This window comes from Mesoplodon mirus (assembly GCF_964341445.2).
Source record: "Mesoplodon mirus genome assembly, chromosome: 14".
NCBI lineage: Eukaryota > Metazoa > Chordata > Mammalia > Artiodactyla > Ziphiidae > Mesoplodon > Mesoplodon mirus.
Genome location: NC_138990.1, coordinates 64594867 through 64614743, shown reverse-complemented (window position 1 = coordinate 64614743; position 19877 = coordinate 64594867). Strand labels below are relative to the sequence as shown.

The 19877-nt window shown below is 38.3% G+C and overlaps 1 protein-coding gene across 1 annotated transcript in view; it reads right to left on the bottom strand.

The window, feature by feature from the left end:
* The window catches only part of GTF2A1L (general transcription factor IIA subunit 1 like), a 75472-nt gene that overhangs the window by 35356 nt on the left and 20239 nt on the right, over positions 1-19877 (bottom strand). The window contains exon 6 of the mRNA XM_082642001.1: positions 1098-1153. Coding sequence (XP_082498127.1) covers positions 1098-1153 — 56 coding nt within the window. The remainder of the gene's footprint in view (positions 1-1097; positions 1154-19877) is intronic.

Sequence of the window (19877 nt, the reverse complement as noted above, 5' to 3'; positions counted from 1 at the left end):
GGTGGCACAGTGGTTGAGAGTCTGCCTGCCAATGCAGGGGACGCGGGTTCGTGCCCCGGTCCGGGAGGATCCTGCGTGCCACGGAGTGGCTGGGTCCGTGAGCCATGGCCACTGAGCCTGTGCGTCCGAAGCCTGTGCTCCACAATGGGAGAGGCCACAGCAGTGAGAGGCCCGCGTACCGCAAAAAATTAAATAAATAAAAAGAAAACCTACAAACAACAAATGCTGGAGAGGGTGTGGAGAAAAGGGAACCCTCTTGCTCCATTGGTGGGAATGTAAATTGATACAGCCACTATGGAGAACAGTATGGAGGTTCCTTAAAAAATAAAAATAGTATTACCATATGACCCAACAATCCCACTACTGGGCATATGCCCAGAGAAAACCATAATTCAAAAAGACACATGCACCCCAATATTCATTGCAGTACTATTTACAATAGCCAGGTCATGGAAGCAACCTAAATGCCCATCGACAGACGAGTGGATAAAGAAGATGTGGTACATATATACAATGGAATATTACTCAGCCATAAAAAGGAACGAAATTGGGTCATTTATAGAGACGTTGATGAATCTAGAAACTGTGAGACAGTGTGAAGTAAGTCAGAAAGAGAAAAACAAATATCGTATATTAACGCATATATGTGTAACCTAGAAAAATGGTACAGATGAACTGGTTTGCAGGGCAGAAATTGACACACAGATGTAGAGAACAAACATATGAACACCAAGGGGGAAAGCAGTGGGGGGTGGGGGGTGTGTGATGAATTGGGAGATTGGGATTGACATGTATACACTGATGTGCATAAAATGGATGACTAATAAGAACGTGCTGTATAAAAAAATAAATAAAATTAAATTTAAAAAAAAGAATAGATTTTAAAATGCACATAATATCACAAAGTTGGTAGGAACAGAAATGATGCAACACAATTAATGCCATACCATACTGAAAATGCTATTTAATACTATATACTCTCTGATTATATTTTGTCCTTATTCAGTCTTTGCATTGTAGAATGACAAACTGTTTTAAAGTTGAAAAGAAAAATTTTTTAAATATATATATATATATATCTTAAATAAGATACATACCAGTTCTGCTGTGGTAAAAGTGGGAAGAGTTTTACCAGCAGGAATAAGTAATGATGCTGTATAGAAAACAAAACAAACATTATACATTTGTTAGAATTTACCAACTGAATAAAATTGCTAAGTATACCTTATTTTTTAAACATGTTTTCCATCACTAACATATTCAACCATGACGAATTCTAAACTTTCTGATTCCACATGAGGTAAAAGTATTTAATTACATCTTTCCCCAACAATTTTAGATAAAGTATAGGTTTGTTGTAAGTCTTTACGTAGAGGTTACAGATTATAATACAGATTTCCAAAAGGAAATTTCATTGTAATCAAGTATACTGTATTATAGAAATCCATAACAAAATACCTAAAAGGTTGTCTTTAGGAAGCCAATGTAGCACTAAACCTCCATTACAACTTTTTATACAGGAGAAAAAGTAGTATTTGTTAAAGTGGCATGCTTCCAACCAACTATACTTTGAGCAAAAAAATGTAACACAACATAAACCATTCTAAATCATATAGGTTCAAAAGAAATTTCAATTCATTCATTTCATGAAAAGTTATTTATACTACTTTGACAAAGTAAGCAAGCACAGCTACACAGTTTTAGGAATAAATGAATAAGAACATGCCTCCTGAAGTCTTTGCAGGACTTCAGTAAACTGCAGAGAAAAACCTAAGAGAATAAATTCTTAGGAGAACACCAATTCAACCTGCATTAAACCTACAATTTCATTTATCTTTCCTTTATTATCACCAATTTTCTATGCTAACTATCCCTTCACTTATCATACATCTAAAAGATTGACCTGAGAGGAACCAAGATGGCAGAGTAGAAGGACGTGCTCTCACTCCCTCTTGCGAGAACACCAGAATCACAACTAGCTACTGGACAATCATCGACAAGAAGAGACTGGAACTCACCAAAAAAGATACCCCACATCCACAGATTAAGGAGAAGCCACCATGAGACAGTAGGAGGGGCGCAATCACAATAAAATCAAATCCCATAACTGCTGGGCGGGTGACTCACAAACTGGAGAACGCTTATAGCACAGAAGTCCACCCACTGGAGTGAAGGTTCTGAGCCCCACGTCAGGCTTCCCAACCTGGGGGTCTGGCAACGGGAGGTGGATTCCTAGAGAATCAGACTTTGAAGCCTAGTGGGAATTGATTGCAGGACTTGGACAGGACCAGGGGAAACAGAGACCCCACTCTAGCAGGGCACACACAAAGCAGTGTGCACATTGGGACCCAGAGGAAGGAGCAGTGACCCCAGGGGATACTGAACCAGACCTACCTGCTAATGTTGGAGGGTCTCCTGCAGAGGAGGGGGGCGGCTGTGGCTCACCGAGGGGACAAGGACACTGGTAGCAGAAGTTCTGGGACGTACTCCTTGGCGTGAGCCCTCCAAGAGTCTGTCATTAGCCCCACCAAAGAGCCCAGGTAGGCTCCAGTGTTGGGTTGCTTCAGGCCAAACAGCCAACAGGGAGGGAACCCAGCCCCACTCACCAACAGTCAAGCAGATTAAACTTTTACTGAGCTCTGCCCACCAGAGCAACAGTCAGCTCTACCCCACCACCAGTCTCTCCCATCAGGAAACTTACAAAAGCCTCTTAGACAGCCTCATCCATCAGAGGGCAGACAACTGAAGCAAGAAGAACTGTAATCCTACAGCCTATAGAACAAAAACCACATTCACAGAAAGATAGACAAGACAAAAAGGCAGAGGGCTATGTACCAGATGAAGGAACAAGATAAAACCCCAGAAAAACAACTAAAGGAAGTAGAGACAAGCAACCGTCCAGAAAAAGAATTCAGAATAATGATAGTGAAGATGATCCAGGACCTCGGAAAAAGAATGGAGGCAAAGATTCAGAAGATGCAAGAAATGTTTAACAAAGACCTAGAAGAATTAAAGAACAAACACACAGAGATGAACAATACAATAACTGAAATGAAAACTACACAGGAAGGAATCAATAGCAGAATAACTGAGGCAGAAGAACGGGTAAGTGACCTGGAAGACAGAATGGTGGAATTCACTGCCTCGGAACAGAATAAAGAAAAAAGATTGAAAAGAAATGAAGACAGCCTAAGAGACCTCTGGGACAACATTAAACACAACAACATTCGCATTACAGGGATCCCAGAAGGAGAAGAGAGAGAGAAAGGACCAGAGAAAATATGTGAAGAGATTACAGTTGAAAACTTCCCTAACATGGGAAAGGAAATAGCCACCCAGGTCCAGTAAATGCAGAGAGTCCCATACAGGATAAATGCAAGGAGAAACACGCCAAGACACACAGTAATCAAATTGGCAAAAATTAAAGAAATAAAAATTACTGAAAGCAGCAAGGGAAAAACAACAAAAAAACATACAAGTGAACTCCCATAAGGTTAACAGCTGATTTCTCAGCAGAAACTCTACAAGCCAGAAGGGAGTGGCATGATATACTTAAAGTGATGAAAGAGAAGAACCTACAGACAAGATTACTCTGCCTGGCAAGGATCTCATTCAGATTCAATGGAGAAATCAAAAGCTTTACAGACAAGCAAAAGCTAAGAGAATTCAACACCACCAAACCAGCTCTACAACAAATGCTAAGGAACTTCTCTAAGTGGGAAACACAAGAGAAGAAAAGGACCTACAAAAACAAACCCAAAACAATTAAGAAAATGGTCATAGGAACATACATATCAATAATTACCTTAAACGTGAATGGATTAAATGCTCCAACCAAAAGACACAGGCTTGCTGAATGGATACAAAAAGAGACCCATATATATGCTGTCTACAAGAGACCCACTTCAGACCTAGGGACACATACAGACTGAAAGTGAGGGGATGGAAAAAGATATTCCGTGCAAATGGAAATCAAAAGAAAGCTGGAGTAGCTATACTCATATCAGATAAAATAGACTTTAAAACAAAGAATGTTACAAGAGACAAGGAAGGACATTACATAATGATCAAGGGATCAATCCAAAAAGAAGATATGACAATTATAAATATATATGCACCCGACATAGAAGCACCTCAACACATAAGGCCACTGCTAACAGCTATAAAAGAGAAAATCGACAGTAACACAATAATAGTGGGGGACTTTAACACCTCACTTACACCAATGGACAGATCATCCAAACACAAAATTAATAAGGAAACACAAGCTTTAAAAGACACAATAGACCAGATAGATTTAATTGATATTTATAGGACATTCCATCCAAAAACAGCAGATTACACTTTCGTCTCAAGTGCAGACAGAACATTCTCCAGGATAGATCACATCTTGGGTCACAAATCAAGCCTCAGTAAATTTAAGATAATTGAAATCATATCACGTATCTTTTCTGACCACACTATTAGATTAGAAATCAATTACAGGGAAAGAAAACATAAAAACACAAACACATGGAGCCTAAACAATATGCTACTAAATAACCAAGAGATCACTGAAGAAATCAAAGAGGAAATAAAAAAATACCTAGAGACAAATGACAATGAAAACACGACAATCCAAAACCTATGGGATGCAGCAAAAGCAGTTCTAAGAGGGAAGTTTATAGAAATACAAGGGTACCTCAAGAAACAAGAAAAATCTCAAACAATCTAACGTTAAACCTAAGGGAACTAGAGAAAGCAGAACAAACAAAACCCAAAGTTAGCAGAAGGAAAGAAATCATCAGTATCAGAGCAGAAATAAATAAAATAGAAACAAAGAAAACAAGAGCAAAGATCAATAAAACTAAAAGCTGGTTCATTGAGAAGATAAACAAAAATGATAAACCATTAGCCAGACTCATCAAGAAAAAGAGGGAGAGGGCTCAAATCACTAAAATTAGAAATGAACAAGGAGAAGATACAACAGAAACCACAAAAATACAAAGCATCCTAAGAGACTACTACAAGCAACTCTATGCAAATAAAATGGACAACCTGGAAGAAATGAACAAATTCTTACAAAGGTATAACCTTCCAAGACTGAACCAGGAAGAAATAGAAAATATGAACAGACCAATCACAAGTAATGAAGTTGAAACTGTGAGTAAAAATCTTCCAAAAAACAAAAGTCCAGAACCAGATGGTTTCACAGGTGAATTCTATCAAACATTTAAAGAAGAGCTAACATCCATCCTCCTCAAACTCTTCCAAAAAATTGCAGAGGGAGGAACACTCCCAAACTCATTCTATGAAGCTACCATCACCCTGATACCAAAACCAGACAAAGATACTACAAAAAAAGAAAATTACAGACCAATATCACTGATGAATATAGATGCAAAAAATCCTCAACAAAATACTAGCCAACAGACTCCAACAACACATTAAAAGGATCATACACCATGATCAAGTAGGATTTATCCCAGGGAGGCAAGGATTCTTCAATATAGGCAAATCAATGAATGTGATACACCATATTAACAAATTGAAGAAGAAAAACCATATGATCATCTCAATAGATGCAGAAAACGCTTTTGACAAAATTCAACACCCATTTAAGATAAACACTCTCCAGAAAGTGGACATAATAAAGGCCATAAAAGACAAACGCACAGCAAACCTCATTCTCAATGGTGAAAAACTGAAAGCATTTCCTCTAAGATCAGGAACAAGAGAAGGATGTCCACTCTCACCACTATTATTCAACATAGTTTTGGAAGTCCTAGCCATGGCAATCAGAGAAGAAAAAGAAATAAAAGGAATAGAAATTGGAAAAGAAGAAGTTAAACTGTCACTGTTTGCAGATGACATGATACTATACATAGAGAATCCTAAAAATGCCACCAGAAAACTAGTAGAGATAATCAATGAATTTGGTAAAGTAGCAGGATACAAAATTAATGCACAGAAATCTCTTGCATTCCTATACACTAATGATGAAAAATCTGAAAGAGAAATTAAGGGAACACTCCCATTTACCATAGGAACAAAAAGAATAAAATACCTACCAATAAATCTACCTAGGGAAACAAACGACCTATATGCAGAAAACTATAAGACACTGATGAAAGAAAGTAAAGATGATACCAACAGATGGAGAGATATACCATGTTCTTGGATTGGAAGAGTCAATATTGTGAAAATGACTATACTACCCAAAGCAATCTACAGATTCAATGCAATCTCTATCAAATTACCAACAGCATTTTTTCCATAATTAAAACAAATAATCTTAAATTTTGTATGGAGACACAAAAGACCCCGAATAGCAAAAGCAGTCTTGAGGGAAAAAAATGGAGCTGGAGGAATCAGACTCCCTGACTTCAGACTACACTACAAAGCTACAGTAATCCAGACAATATGGTACTGGCATAAAAACACAAAGATCAATGGAACGAGATAGAAAGCTCAGAGATAAACCCATGCACCTATGGTCAACTAATCTATGACAAAGGAGGCAAGGATATACAATGGAGAACAGACAGTCTCTTCAGTAAGTGGTGCTGGGAAAACTGGACAGCTACATGTAAAAGAATGAAATTAGAACACTCCCTAACACCATACACAAAAATAAACTAAAAATGGATTCGAGACCTAAATGTAAGACCGGACACTATAAATCTCTTAGAGGAAAACTTAGGAAGAACACTCTTTGACATAAATCTCAGCAAGATATTTTTTGATCCACCTCCTAGAGCAATGGAAATAAAAACAAAAATAAACAAAGGGGACCTAATGAAACTTCAAAGCTTTTGCACAGCAAAGGAAACCATAAACAAGATGAAAAGACAACCCTCAGAATGGGAGAAAATATTTGCAAACTAATCCACAGACAAAGGATTAATCTGCAAAATATATAAACAGCTCATGCAGCTCAATATTAAAGAAACAAACAATCCAATCCAAAAATGGGCAGAAGACCTAAATCGACATTTCTCCAAAGAAGACACACAGATGGCCAAGAAGAACATGAAAAGCTGCTCAACATCACTAATGATTAGAGAAATGCAAATCAAAACTACAATGAGGTATCACCTCACACCAGTTAGAATGGGCATCATCAGAAAACCTACAAACAACAAATGCTGGAGAGGGTATAGAGAAAAGGGAACACTCTTGCACTGTTGGTGGGAATGTAAACTGATACAGCCACTATGGAGAACAGTATGGAGGTTCCTTAAAAAACTAAAAATAGAATTACCATATGATCCCGCAATTCCACTACTGGGCATATACCCAGAGAAAACTATAATTCAAAAAGACACATGCACCCCAATGTTCACTGCAGCACTATTTACAATTGCCAGATTATGGAAGCAACCTAAATGCCCATTGACAAGACGCATGGATAAAGAAGTTGTGGTACATATAACAATGGAATATTACTCAGCCATAAAAAGGAACAAAATTGGGTCATTTGTTGAGACGTGGATGGATCTAGAGACTGTCATACAGACTGAAGTAAGCCAGAAAGAGAAAAACAAATATCATATATGAACGCATGTACGTGGAACCTAGAAAAATGGTACAGATGAACCGGTATGCAGGTCAGAAGTTGAGACACAGATGTAGAGAACAAACATATGGACACCAAGGGGGGAAAGCCGCAGGGGGATGGGGATGGTGATGTGCTGAATTGGGCGATTGGGATTGACATGTATACACTGATGTTTATAAAATTGATGACTAATAAGAACCTGCTGTATAAGAAAATAAATAAAATTCAGACATTCAAAAAAATAAAAGGTTGGCCAAATGGTTGTAAATGTAATCATTTAAAAATAAGTCTTAATACTACTCAGCCATAAAAAGAACAAAATAATGTCATTTGCAGCAACATGGATGAACCTAGAGATTGTCATACTGAGTGAAGTAAGTCAGACAGAGAAAGACAAACATCATATGATAACACTTATATGTGGAATCCAAGAAAAATGGTACAAATGAACTTATTTATAAAACAGAAAGAGAGTCACAGATGTACAAAATAAACTTATGGTTACCAGGTGGGGAAAGGAGGAGGGATAAATTGGGAGATTGGGATTGATATATACACACTACTATATATAAAATAGGTAACTAATAGGGACCTACTGCATAGCACAGGGAACTCTTCTCAGTACCCTGTAATGACCTAAATGGGAAAAGATTCTAAAAAAGAGTGGATAGATGTATATGTATAACTGATTCACTTTGCTGTACAGCTAAAACTAACACAGTATTTTAAATCAACTATACTCCAATAAAAATTTTTTTAAAAATAAGTCTAAAGAACAAAGAGTTACTAGAAGGATCTCAGTTGACCAATGTAACCTTAAACCTTACCTCAAGGTTCATTTTATCTACTTGAACCTGACTGTTAGAAGACCATTTTGCCTTTTCTTAATAAAAACAAAAACATTTTAGCATGTTTATGCAGCACGTATATACTGAATGTAATGTTTTTTAATGGTATTTTTTCACATACTGTATTAAGGAAAACTGTCCTAAAGATCCATTTCTGACACTAGAATGGCTCCATCATATACAACAAACAGCTCAGAAGAGCAAAATTTTTTTAACTACTGATTCTTCTCACATTAAGACAACAGAAGTGAAGCTACAAAGATTGACGGTTAATGAAGTACCAAATTATTTTTATCCTCTGTCATCTATAGCTTTGCTTCTTAACCAGCATTCTTTTTGGAAAGGCTAAATTAGAACTGGAGTGGCAGGAACACAATGGTATTAGTCTTAATTAGCTGAAGTGAGAAAAGCTTAGGCTGGTACAGCATAAGCCATAGCCTGAGAGGAAACAAAAATCTGTTAACATACTGTCTGAAGCAATTAAATGAATTTCTTGAGGAAAAATAGCAACAATTCTCCCCTGTTAAATACTCTGCAATAAATCCCAAAGGATAATTCTCTCTACTCATACAAATCAAACAGAGCTAAAAGAGAGTTTTAAGAGTTTCTTTAGAGCCATCAAAAAATTGAACTAACAAAATTTTAGAGTAAAGATTCATGTAGCTTCTACTTAATTTTGATACTAAATTCACAAGTTATATTCATCATTCATATACATTCACTAATTATGTACACCATTATATGTGCCTGAAACATACTTTTTAAAATACTCAAGATAGTGTCAATAACCAATTAAGTTTTAATTGAATACATGTTTTTACTTAAAGTGTCAGAATTTTGGTCTTCATGTATATATTCTAGAAATAGTAAATTTCACAAACAATAAGCTTTAGAATAAAGGAAAAATTTAATCTGACAAATATAGTTTAAGGAGTTTTGCAAAAAAATAATATAGCACAACAACATTCACATTTATAACTGTACTTTTCCCTACATACCAAAAAGTCTTTGACACATTAAGGCAGTTAATCATTTAACAATATTTGGTCCCACTTTGAACCATACCAAATTTTAATATCCAAGTCACATTATTCAAGAGGTGCAAAAACTGGTAAATTTCTTTTTTGTGACTACTCTTTAGTATATGGCTGTCTCCTGATGACCAAACTGAATATTCTAACTCAAATCACCTCAAGAAACAACAACATTGCTGAAATTTTTAACAGATCCAAATTCAAAAACAACAGGACATACAGTTTGTACCTGAAGTTTAGGAGTTTTAATGCTCAAAGATGAAAGCTAACAAACCTCTCAATGTTCCTGGTTCTGCCCTGTCTTCCTCCCACAATGATTGATGGTTTCATCAAAAAGACTATGTGACATGAAAACCAAATAGCAGAAGATGATTTGAATTGCCCTAGAAATAAGGCAATTATAGACACAGTGACTACATGTCCCAGTGTGCTCAGGACAGTCCTAGTTTACTCCTGTTATTCTGAGGTTATTATTATTACTATTTATTTATTTATGACTGCATTGGGTCTTTGTTGTTGCGCGCGGGCTTCCTCTACTTGCGGCAAGTGGGGGCTACTCTTCGTTGCAGTGTGCGGGCTTCTCACTGCAGTGGCTTCTCTTGCTGCGGAGCTCGGGCTCTAGGCACATGGGCTTCGGTAGTTGTGGCATGTGGGCTCTAGAGTGCAGGCTCAGTAGTTGCGGTGCATGGGCTTAGTTGCTCCACTGCACGTGGGATCTTCCCAGACCAGGGATCAAACCCATGTCCCATGCATTGGCAGACAGATTCTTAACCACTGTACCACCAGGGAAATCCTGAGGTTATTATTAACAGAGTCCCGTTTCTCTCTCAAAAGTGGATTATAGGGTTTCCCTGGTGGCGCAGTGGTTGGGAGTCCACCTGCTGATGCAGGGGACGTGGGTCCGTGCCTCGGTCTGGGAGGATACCACATGCCGCGGGGCGGCTGGGCCCGTGGGCCGGCTGGGCCCGTGGGCCATGGCCACTGGGCCTGCGCGTCTGGAGCCTGTGCTCTGCAGCGGGAGGGGCCACAGCGGTAAGAAGCCTGCGTACCACAAAAAAAAAGAAAAAAGAAAAGAAAAAAGTGGATTATAAGCAAAAGACCCAGAACAGCCAATATGATATTCAAGGAAAAATGATGACTACTAACATTACCCAACTTCAAGACTTACTGTAAAGCTACAGTAACCAAGACAGTGTAGACAAATAGATGGCAAAAAAATATACAAATAGATCAGTGGAACAGAACAGACAGCCCAGAAATAGATCCCCATAAATATAATCAATTGATCTTTGACAAAGGAGCATAAACAATACAATGGAGCAAAGATAGCCTCTTCAACAAATAGTGCTGGAACAACTGAACATCAAATGCAAAAAAAAATGAACCTAGATACAGACCTTACACGCTTCACAAAAGTTAATTCAAAATGGATCACAGAGCTAAATGTAAAATGCAAAACTATAAAACTCCTGGAAAATAACATATGAGAAAATCTACATGACTTGAGTATAGCAATGACTTTTTTGATACAACACTGAAGGAACAATCCATGAAAGACATAACTGATAAGCTGAACTTCATTAAAATTAAAAACTGCTTTGCGAAAGACAATGTCAGGAGAATGAGGAGACAAGCCACAGTTTGGGAGAAAATATTTGCAAAAAACATACCTAATAAGGGACTGTTATCCAAAATAAAAAAAGAGACAGAGGACCTTCAGGTGGTGGAGTAGTAAGACATGGAGATCACTTTCCTCCCCACAAATACATCAAAAATACATCTACAGTCTACGGCCATACCATCCTGAATGCGCCTGATCTCGTTTGATCTCGGAAAAATACATCTACATGTGGAACAACTTCTACAGAATACCTACTGAATGCTGGCAGAAGACCTCAGACTTCCCAAAAGAGCCATGTGGCTCACAGGGTCTTGGTGCCAGGGGTCAGGCTTGAGTCTCTGAAGTGAGAGAGCCAAGTTCAGGACACTGGACCACCAGAGACATCCCAGCCCCACATAATATCAATTGGCAAGAGCTCTCCCAGAGACCTCTGTCTCAATGCTTACACCCAGCTCCACTCAACGACCAGCAAGCTCCAGTACTAGACATCCCATGCCAAACAAATAGGAACACAACCCCAACCATTAGAATAGAGGCTGCCTAAAATCATATTGAGTTCACAGACATCCCCAAAACACACACCAGACATGGTCTTGACCAACAGAAAGACAAGATCCAGCTTCACCCACCAGAACACAGGCACCAGTCCCCTCCACCAAGAAGCCGACACAACCCACTGAACCAACCTTACCCACTGGGGGCAGACACCAAAAACAATGGGAATTGGGCTTCCCTGGTGGCGCAGTGGTTGAGAGTCTGCCTGCCGATGCAGGGGACACGGGTTTGTGCCCCGGTCCAGGAGGATCCCACATGCCGCGGAGCGGCTGGGCCCGTGAGCCATGGCCGCTGGGCCTATGCGTCTGGAGCCTGTGCTCCGCGGCGGGAGGGGCCACAGCAGTGAGAGGCCCGCGAATTGCAAAAAAAAAAAAAAAAAAACAACAATGGGAACTACGAACCTGCAGCCTGGAGACCCCAAATACACTAAGTTAAGCAAAACGGGAAGACAGAGAAATATACAGCAGATGAAGAAGCAAGGTAAAAACCCACCAGACCAAACAAATGAAGAGGAAATAGGCAGTCTACCTGAAAAAGAATTCAGAGTAATGATAGTAAAGACGATCCAAAATCTTGGAAATAGAATGGAGAAAATATAAGAAACACTGAACAAGGAAATAGAAGAACTAAAGAGCAAACAAACAATGATGAACAATACAAAAAATGAAATTAAAATTCTCTAGAAGGAATCAATAGCAGAATAACTGAGGCAGAAGAATGGACAAGTGACCTGGAAGATAAAATAGTGGAAATAATTACCTCAGAGTAGAATAAAGAAAAAGGAACGAAAAGACAGTCTCAGAGACCCCTGGGACAACATTAAACACACCAACATTTAAATTACAGGGGTTCCAGAAGGAGAAGAGAAAAAGAAAGGGACTGAGAAAATATTTCAAGAGAATACAGTTGAAAACTTCCCTAATATGGGAAAGGAAACAGTCAATCAAGTTCATGAAGCACAGAGTCCCAAGCAGGATAAATCCAAGGAGAAACACACCAAGACACATATTAATCGAACTATCAAAAGTTAAATACAAAGAAAAATATTAAAAGCAGCAAGGGAAGAGCAACAAATAACATACAAGGGAATCCCCATAAGGTTAACAGCTGATCTTTCAGCAGAAACTCTGCAAGCCAGAAGGGAGTGGCAGGACATACTTAAGTGATGAAAGGGAAAAACCTAAAACCAAGGATCTCATTCAGGTTCGATGGAGAAATTACAACCTTTAGAGACAAGCAAAAGCTAAGAGAATTCAGCACCACCAAGCCACCTTTACAACAAATGCTAAAGGAACTTCTCTAGGCAGGAGACACAAGAAGAGGAAAACACTTAAAATAACAAACCCAAAACAATTAAGAAAATGGTCATAGGAACATACATATCGATAGATACCTTAAATGTAAATGGATTAAATGCTCCAACCAAAAGACACAGACCATCTGAATGGATACAAAAACAAGACTGGTATATATGCTGTCTACAAGAGACCCACTTCAGAGCTAGGGACACATACAGACTGAAAGTGAGGGGATGGAAAAAGATATTCCATGCAAATGAAAATCAGAAGAAAGCTAGAGAAGCATACTCAGATAAAATAGACTTTAAAATAAAGAATGTTACAAGAGACAAGGAAGGACACTACATAATGATCAAGGGATCAATCCAAGAAGAAGATATAACAATTATAAATATATATGCATCAAACATAGGAGCACCTCAATACATAAGGTAATTGCTAACAGCTCTAAAAGAGGAAATCGACAGTAACACAATAATAGAGGGAGACTTTAACACCTCACTTACATCAATGGACAGATCATCCAAAATGAAAATAAATAAGGAAACAGAAGCTTTAAATGACATATTAAACAAGATGGGCTTAATTGATAATTATAGGACATTCCATCCAAAAACAACAGAACACACTTTCTTCTCAAGTGCTCATGGAACATTCTCCAGGATAGATCATATCTTGGGTCACAAATCAAGCCTTGGTAAATTTAAGAAAACTGAAATCATATCAAGTATCTTTTCCAACCACAACACTATGAGACTAGATATCAATTACAGGGAAAAATCTGTAAAATGTACAAACACATGGAGGCTAAACAATACACTACTAAATAACCAAGAGATCACTGAAAAATCAAAGAGGAAATCAAAAAATGTCTAGAAACAAATGACAATGAAACCACGAGGACCCAAAGCCTATGGGATGCTGCAAATCCAGTTCTAAGACAGAAGTTTATAGCAATATATTCTTACCTAAAGAAACAAGAAAAATATCAAATAAACAACCTAACCTTACACCTAAAGCAACTAGAGAAAGAGGAACCAAAAAAAACCCCCAAAGTTAGCAGAAGGAAAGATACCATAAAGATCAGATCAGATAATAAATGAAAAAGAAATGAAGGAAACAATAGCAAAGATCAATAAAACTAAAAGCTGGTTCTCTGAGAAGATAAACAAAATTGATAAACCATTAGCCAGACTCATCAAGAAAAAGAGGGAGAAGACTCAAATCAATAAAATCAGAAATGAACAAGGAGAAGTTAAACAGACACTGCAGAAATATAAAGGATCATGAGAGGTTACTACAAGCAACTCTATGCCAATAAAATGGACAGCCTGGAAGAAATGGACAAATTCTTAGAAAAGCAAAACCTTCCGAGACAGAACCAGGAAGAAACAGAAAATATAAACAGACCAATCACAAGCACTGAAATTGAAACTGTGATTAAAAATCTTCCAACAAACAAAAGCCCAGGACCACATGGCTTCACAGGCAAATGCTATCAAACATTTAGAGAGGGGCTAACACCTATCCTTCTCAAACTCTTCCAAAATATAGGAGAGGGAGGAATACTCCCAAACTCATTCTACAAGGCCACCATCACCGTGACACCAAAACCAGACAAAGCTGTCACAAAGAAAACTACAGGCCAGTAACACTGATGAACACAGATGCAAAAATCCTCAACAAAACACTAGCAAACAGTATCCAACAGCACTTTAAATGGATCATACACGATGATTAAGTGGGGTTTATCCCAGGAATGCAAGGATTCTTCAATATACATAAATCAATCAATGTGATACACCATATTAACAAACTGAAGGAGAAAACCCATATGATCACCTCAACAGATGGAGAAAAAACTTTTTACAAAATTCAACACCGATTTATGATAAAACCTCTCCAGAAAGTAGGCATAGAGGGAACTTACCTCAACATAATAAAGGCCATATATGACAAACCCGCAGCCAACATCATTCTCAATGGTGAAAAACTGAAACCATTTCCACTAAAATAAGGAACAAGACAAGGTTGCCCACTCTCAACACTCTTATTCAACATAATTTTGGAAGTTTTAGCCACAGCAATCAGAGGAGAAAAGGAAATAAAAGGAATCCAAATAGAAAAGAAGTTAAACTGTCACTGTTTGCCGATGACATGATACTATACATAGAGAATCCTGAAGATGCTATGAGAAAACTATTAGAGCTAATCAATGAATTTGGTAAAGCAGCAGGATACAAAATTAATGCACAGAAATCTCTTGCATTCCTATACACTAATGATGAAAAATCAGAAAGGGAAATTAAGGAAACACTCCCATTTACCATTGCAACAAAAAAGTAAAATACCTAGGAATAAACCTACCTAAGAAGACAAAAGACCTGTATGCAGAAAACTATAAGACACTGATGAAAGAAATTAAAGATGACACAAGCAGATGGAGACATATACCACGCTCCTAAATTGGAAGAATCAACATTGTGAAAATGACTATACTACTCAAAGCAATCTGCAGATTCAATGCAATCCCTATCAAATTACGAATGGCATTTTTCACAGAACTAGAACAAAAAATTTTACAATTTGTATGGAAACACAAAAGACCCCGAATAGCCAAAGCAATCATGAGAAAGAGAAATGGAGCTGAAGGAATCAGGCTCCCTGACTTCAGACTATATTACAAAGCTACAGTAATCAAGACAGTATGGTGCTGGTACAAAAACAGAAATATAGATCAATGGAACAGGATAGAAAGCCCAGAGATAAACCCACATACATATGGCCACCTTATCTTTGATAAAGGAGGCAAGAATGTAAAATGGAGAAAAGACAGCCTCTTCAGTAAGTGGTGCTGGGAAAACTGGACAGCTACATGTAAAAGAATGAAATTAGAACACTTCCTAACACCATACACAAAAATAAACTCAAAATGGATTAAAGACCTAAATGTACAGCCAGACACTATAAAACTCTTAAAGAAAAACAGGCAGAACACCCTATGACATAAATCACAGCAAGATCCTTTTTGACCTACCTGCTAGAGAAATGGAAATAAAAACAAAAATAAACAATGGGACCTAATGAAACTTAAAAGCTTTTGCACAGCAAAGGAAACCATAAACAAGATGAAAAGACAACCCTCAGAATGGGAGAAAATATTTGCAAACAAAGCAACTGACAAAGGATTAATCTCCAAAATATACAAGCAGCTCATGCAGCTCAATATCAAAATCAACCCAATCCAAAAATGGGCAGAAGACCTAAATAGACATTTCTCCAACAAAGACATACAGATTGCCAACAAACACATGAAAGGATGCTCAACATCACTAATCATTAGAGAAATACAAATCAAAACTACAATGAGGTATCACCTCACACTAGTCCAAATGGCCATCATAAAAAAGTGTACAAACAAGAAATGCTGGAGAGGATGTGGAGAAAAGGGGACACTCTTGCACTGTTGGTGGGAATGTGAATTGGTACAGCCACTATGGAGAACAGTATGGAGGTTCCTTAAAAAACTAAAAATAGAACTACCATATGACCCAGCAATCCCGCTACTGTGCATATACCCTGAGAAAACCATAATTCAAAAAGAGTCATGTACCACAATGTTCACTGCAGCACTATTTACAATATCCAGCACATGGAAGCAACCTACGTGTCCATCGACAGATGAATGGACAAAGAAGATGTGGCACATATATACAATGGAATATTATTCAGCCATCAAAAGAAATGAAACACTTATTTGTAGTGAGGTGGATGGACATAGAGTCTGTCATACAGAGTGAAGTAAGTCAGAAAGAGAAGAACAAGTACCATATGCTAACACATATATATGGAATCTAAAAAACAATGGCTCTGAAGAACCTAGGGGCAGGACAGGAATAAAGACGCAGATGCAAAGAATGGACTTGAGGACATGGGGAGGGGGAATGGTAAGCTGGGACGAAGTGAGAGAGTGGCATGGACATATATACACTATTTACCAAACGTAAAATAGCTAGCTAGTGGGAAGCAGCCGCATAGCACAGGGGGATCAGCTCGGTGCTTTGTGTCCACCTAGAGGGGTGGGATAGGGAGGGTGCGAGGGAGACTCAAGAGGGAGGGTATATGGGGATATATGTGTACGTATAGCTGATTCACTTTGTTCTACAGCAGAGACTAACACACCATTGTAAAGCAATTATACTCCAATAAAGATGTTAAAAAAATAGTAAAAAAAAAAAAAAAAGATAAATAAAAGGCAAATTTACTAAAAAAAAAAAAAATACACAAAGAACTCTCAAAACTTGGTACAGCCACTATGGAGAACAGTATGGAGGTTCCTTAAAAAACTAAAAATAGAACTACCATATGACCCAGCAATCCCACTACTAGGCATATACCCTGAGAAAACCATAATTCAAAAAGAGACATGTACCAAAATGTTCATTGCAGCTCTATTCACAATAGCCCGGAGCTGGAAACAACCTAAGTGTCCATCATCGGATGAATGGATAAAGAAGATGTGGCACATATATACAATGGAATATTACTCAGCCATAAAAAGAAACGAAACTGAGCTATTTGTAATGAGGTGGATAGACCTAGAGTCTGTCATACAGAGTTAAGTAAGTCAGAAAGAGAAAGACAAATACCGTATGCTAACACATATATATGGAATTTAAAAAAAATGTCATGAAAAACTTAGGGGTAAAACGGGAATAAAGACACAGACCTACTTGAGAATGGACTTGAGGATATGGGGAGGGGAAAGGCTAAGCTGTGGCAAAGCGAAAGAGAGGCATGGACATATATACACTACCAAACATAAGGTAGATAGATAGTGGGAAGCAGCCGCAGAGCACAGGGAGATCAGCTCGGTGCTTTGTGACTGCCTGGAGGGGTGGGGAGGGTGGGAGGGAGGGAGATGCATGAGGGAAGGGATGTGGGAACAGATGTATATGTATGACTGATTCACTTTGTTATAAAGCAGAAACTAATAAAAAAAAAAACTTAACAATAAGAAAGCAAACAAACCAATTAGAAATGGGCCAAAGACCTAAATAGACACTTCACCAAAGAAGATATATAAATGGCAAATAAGCATATGAAAAATATAAAAGATGCTCCATATCATATGTCATTGGGGAAATGTAAATTAAAACAACGAAATACCACTACACCCCTATTGGAATGGACAAAATTCAGAACACTGATAACAGCAATATGCTGGCAAGTATGCGGAGCAACAAACTCTCATTCATTGCTGGGGAATGTAAAATGGTTCGGCCGCTTTGGAAGATAGGTTGACAGTTTCTTACCAAGCTAAACATACTCTTACCATATGATCCAGAAATCACACTTCTTGGCATTTGCCCAAAGGAGTTGAAAACTTATTTCTTCACAAAAACCTGCACACAAATGTTAACGGCATTTTTATTTATAATTGCCAAAACCTGGCAGCAACCAAGATGTCATCCTTCAGTAGGTGAATGGGTATATAAACTGTGGTACCTCCGGACAATGGAATATTATTCAGTGCTGAAAAGAAAGGAGCTATCAAGCCATGAAAAGACATGGAGGAACCTTAAAATCGTATTACTGAACTTCCCTGGTGGCGCAATGGTTAAGAATCCGTCTGCCAATGCAGGGGACACGAGCTCAAGCCCTGGTCCGGGAGGTTCCCACATGCCGCACAGCAACTGGTCCCGTGCGCCACAACTACTGAGTCTGCGCTCTGGAGCCCACAAGCCACAACTGCTGAGCCCACATGCCACAACTGCTGAAGCCTGTGTGCCTAGAGCCTGTGCTCTGAAGCGGGAGAAGCCACCGCAATGAGAAGCCTGTGCACCGCAACGAAGAGCAGCCCCCACTCACCGCAACTAGAGAAAACCCGGGTGCAGCAACGAAGACCCAATGCAGCCAAATATAAAAAAATAAATAAAATTTTTAAAAAATCATATTACTAACTGAAAGAAGCCAATCTGAGAAGGCTGTATACTATAGTGTTACAACTACATGACATTCTAGAAAAGGCAAAACTATGGAGACAGTAAAAAGATCAGTGGTTGCCAGAGACTGGTGTGAGGGGAACGGATGCAGAGGAGCACAGAAGATATCTTGGGCAATGGAAATACTCTGTATGAAACTAGTACAGTGGATTCAAGTCATTATAAACTTGCCCAACCCCACAGAATGTACAACACCAAAAGTGACAACGTAAACTATGGACTTTGGGTGTCTACGATGTGTCAACGCAGGTTCATCGACTGTAACAAATGTACCACTCTGGTGGGGTATGTTGATAACTGGAGAGGCGATGCATGCGTGGGAGCAAGGAGTATATGGGAAATCTCTGTACCCGCTCTCAAATTTGCTGTGAACCTAAAGATGTTCTAAAAAATTAAGTATTTTTTTAAAGTGGATTATAAATTATATATAATAGAATATAAGAATAGGACAGCAGTTCTCAAAGTGTAGTGTACAAACCCCTGGGGGTCCCTAAGATACTTTCAGGGTGTTCATAAGGTCAACATTATTTTTATAATATCAAAACAATATATGCCTTTTTAATTTCTCGCTAAATGTTTTAAGGCGGGGGGTGGTGCTGACATCTGCACCGGTAGCACAAAGCCGTGATAATCACTCTGAAGGCACCTTCGCGTGAATTAAGCCTGTAAGCACCAAACCCTACTAGTGCTCACTGTGTTTATTCTCCATTGCTATTTACTCACAGTTTAAAAATAAGCAAATAAAACCAGCAACAACAAAACTGGTTCACTTAAGAAATTCCTTAATGTAACCATAAAGAATTATTTTTACTAAATTTCAACCCTCAAGTATACTTGCTTTTAGTATTCTGTGTGAGGAAACAGGAAGAACATATAAAGCATCTCTGTAGCATACAGAAGTACAAGGAAGTATGAGGAAATCCAATGGTGCTATTGTTTAAGTTGGGAGCTGACCCAGCTAATTTCTTTTTTCAAG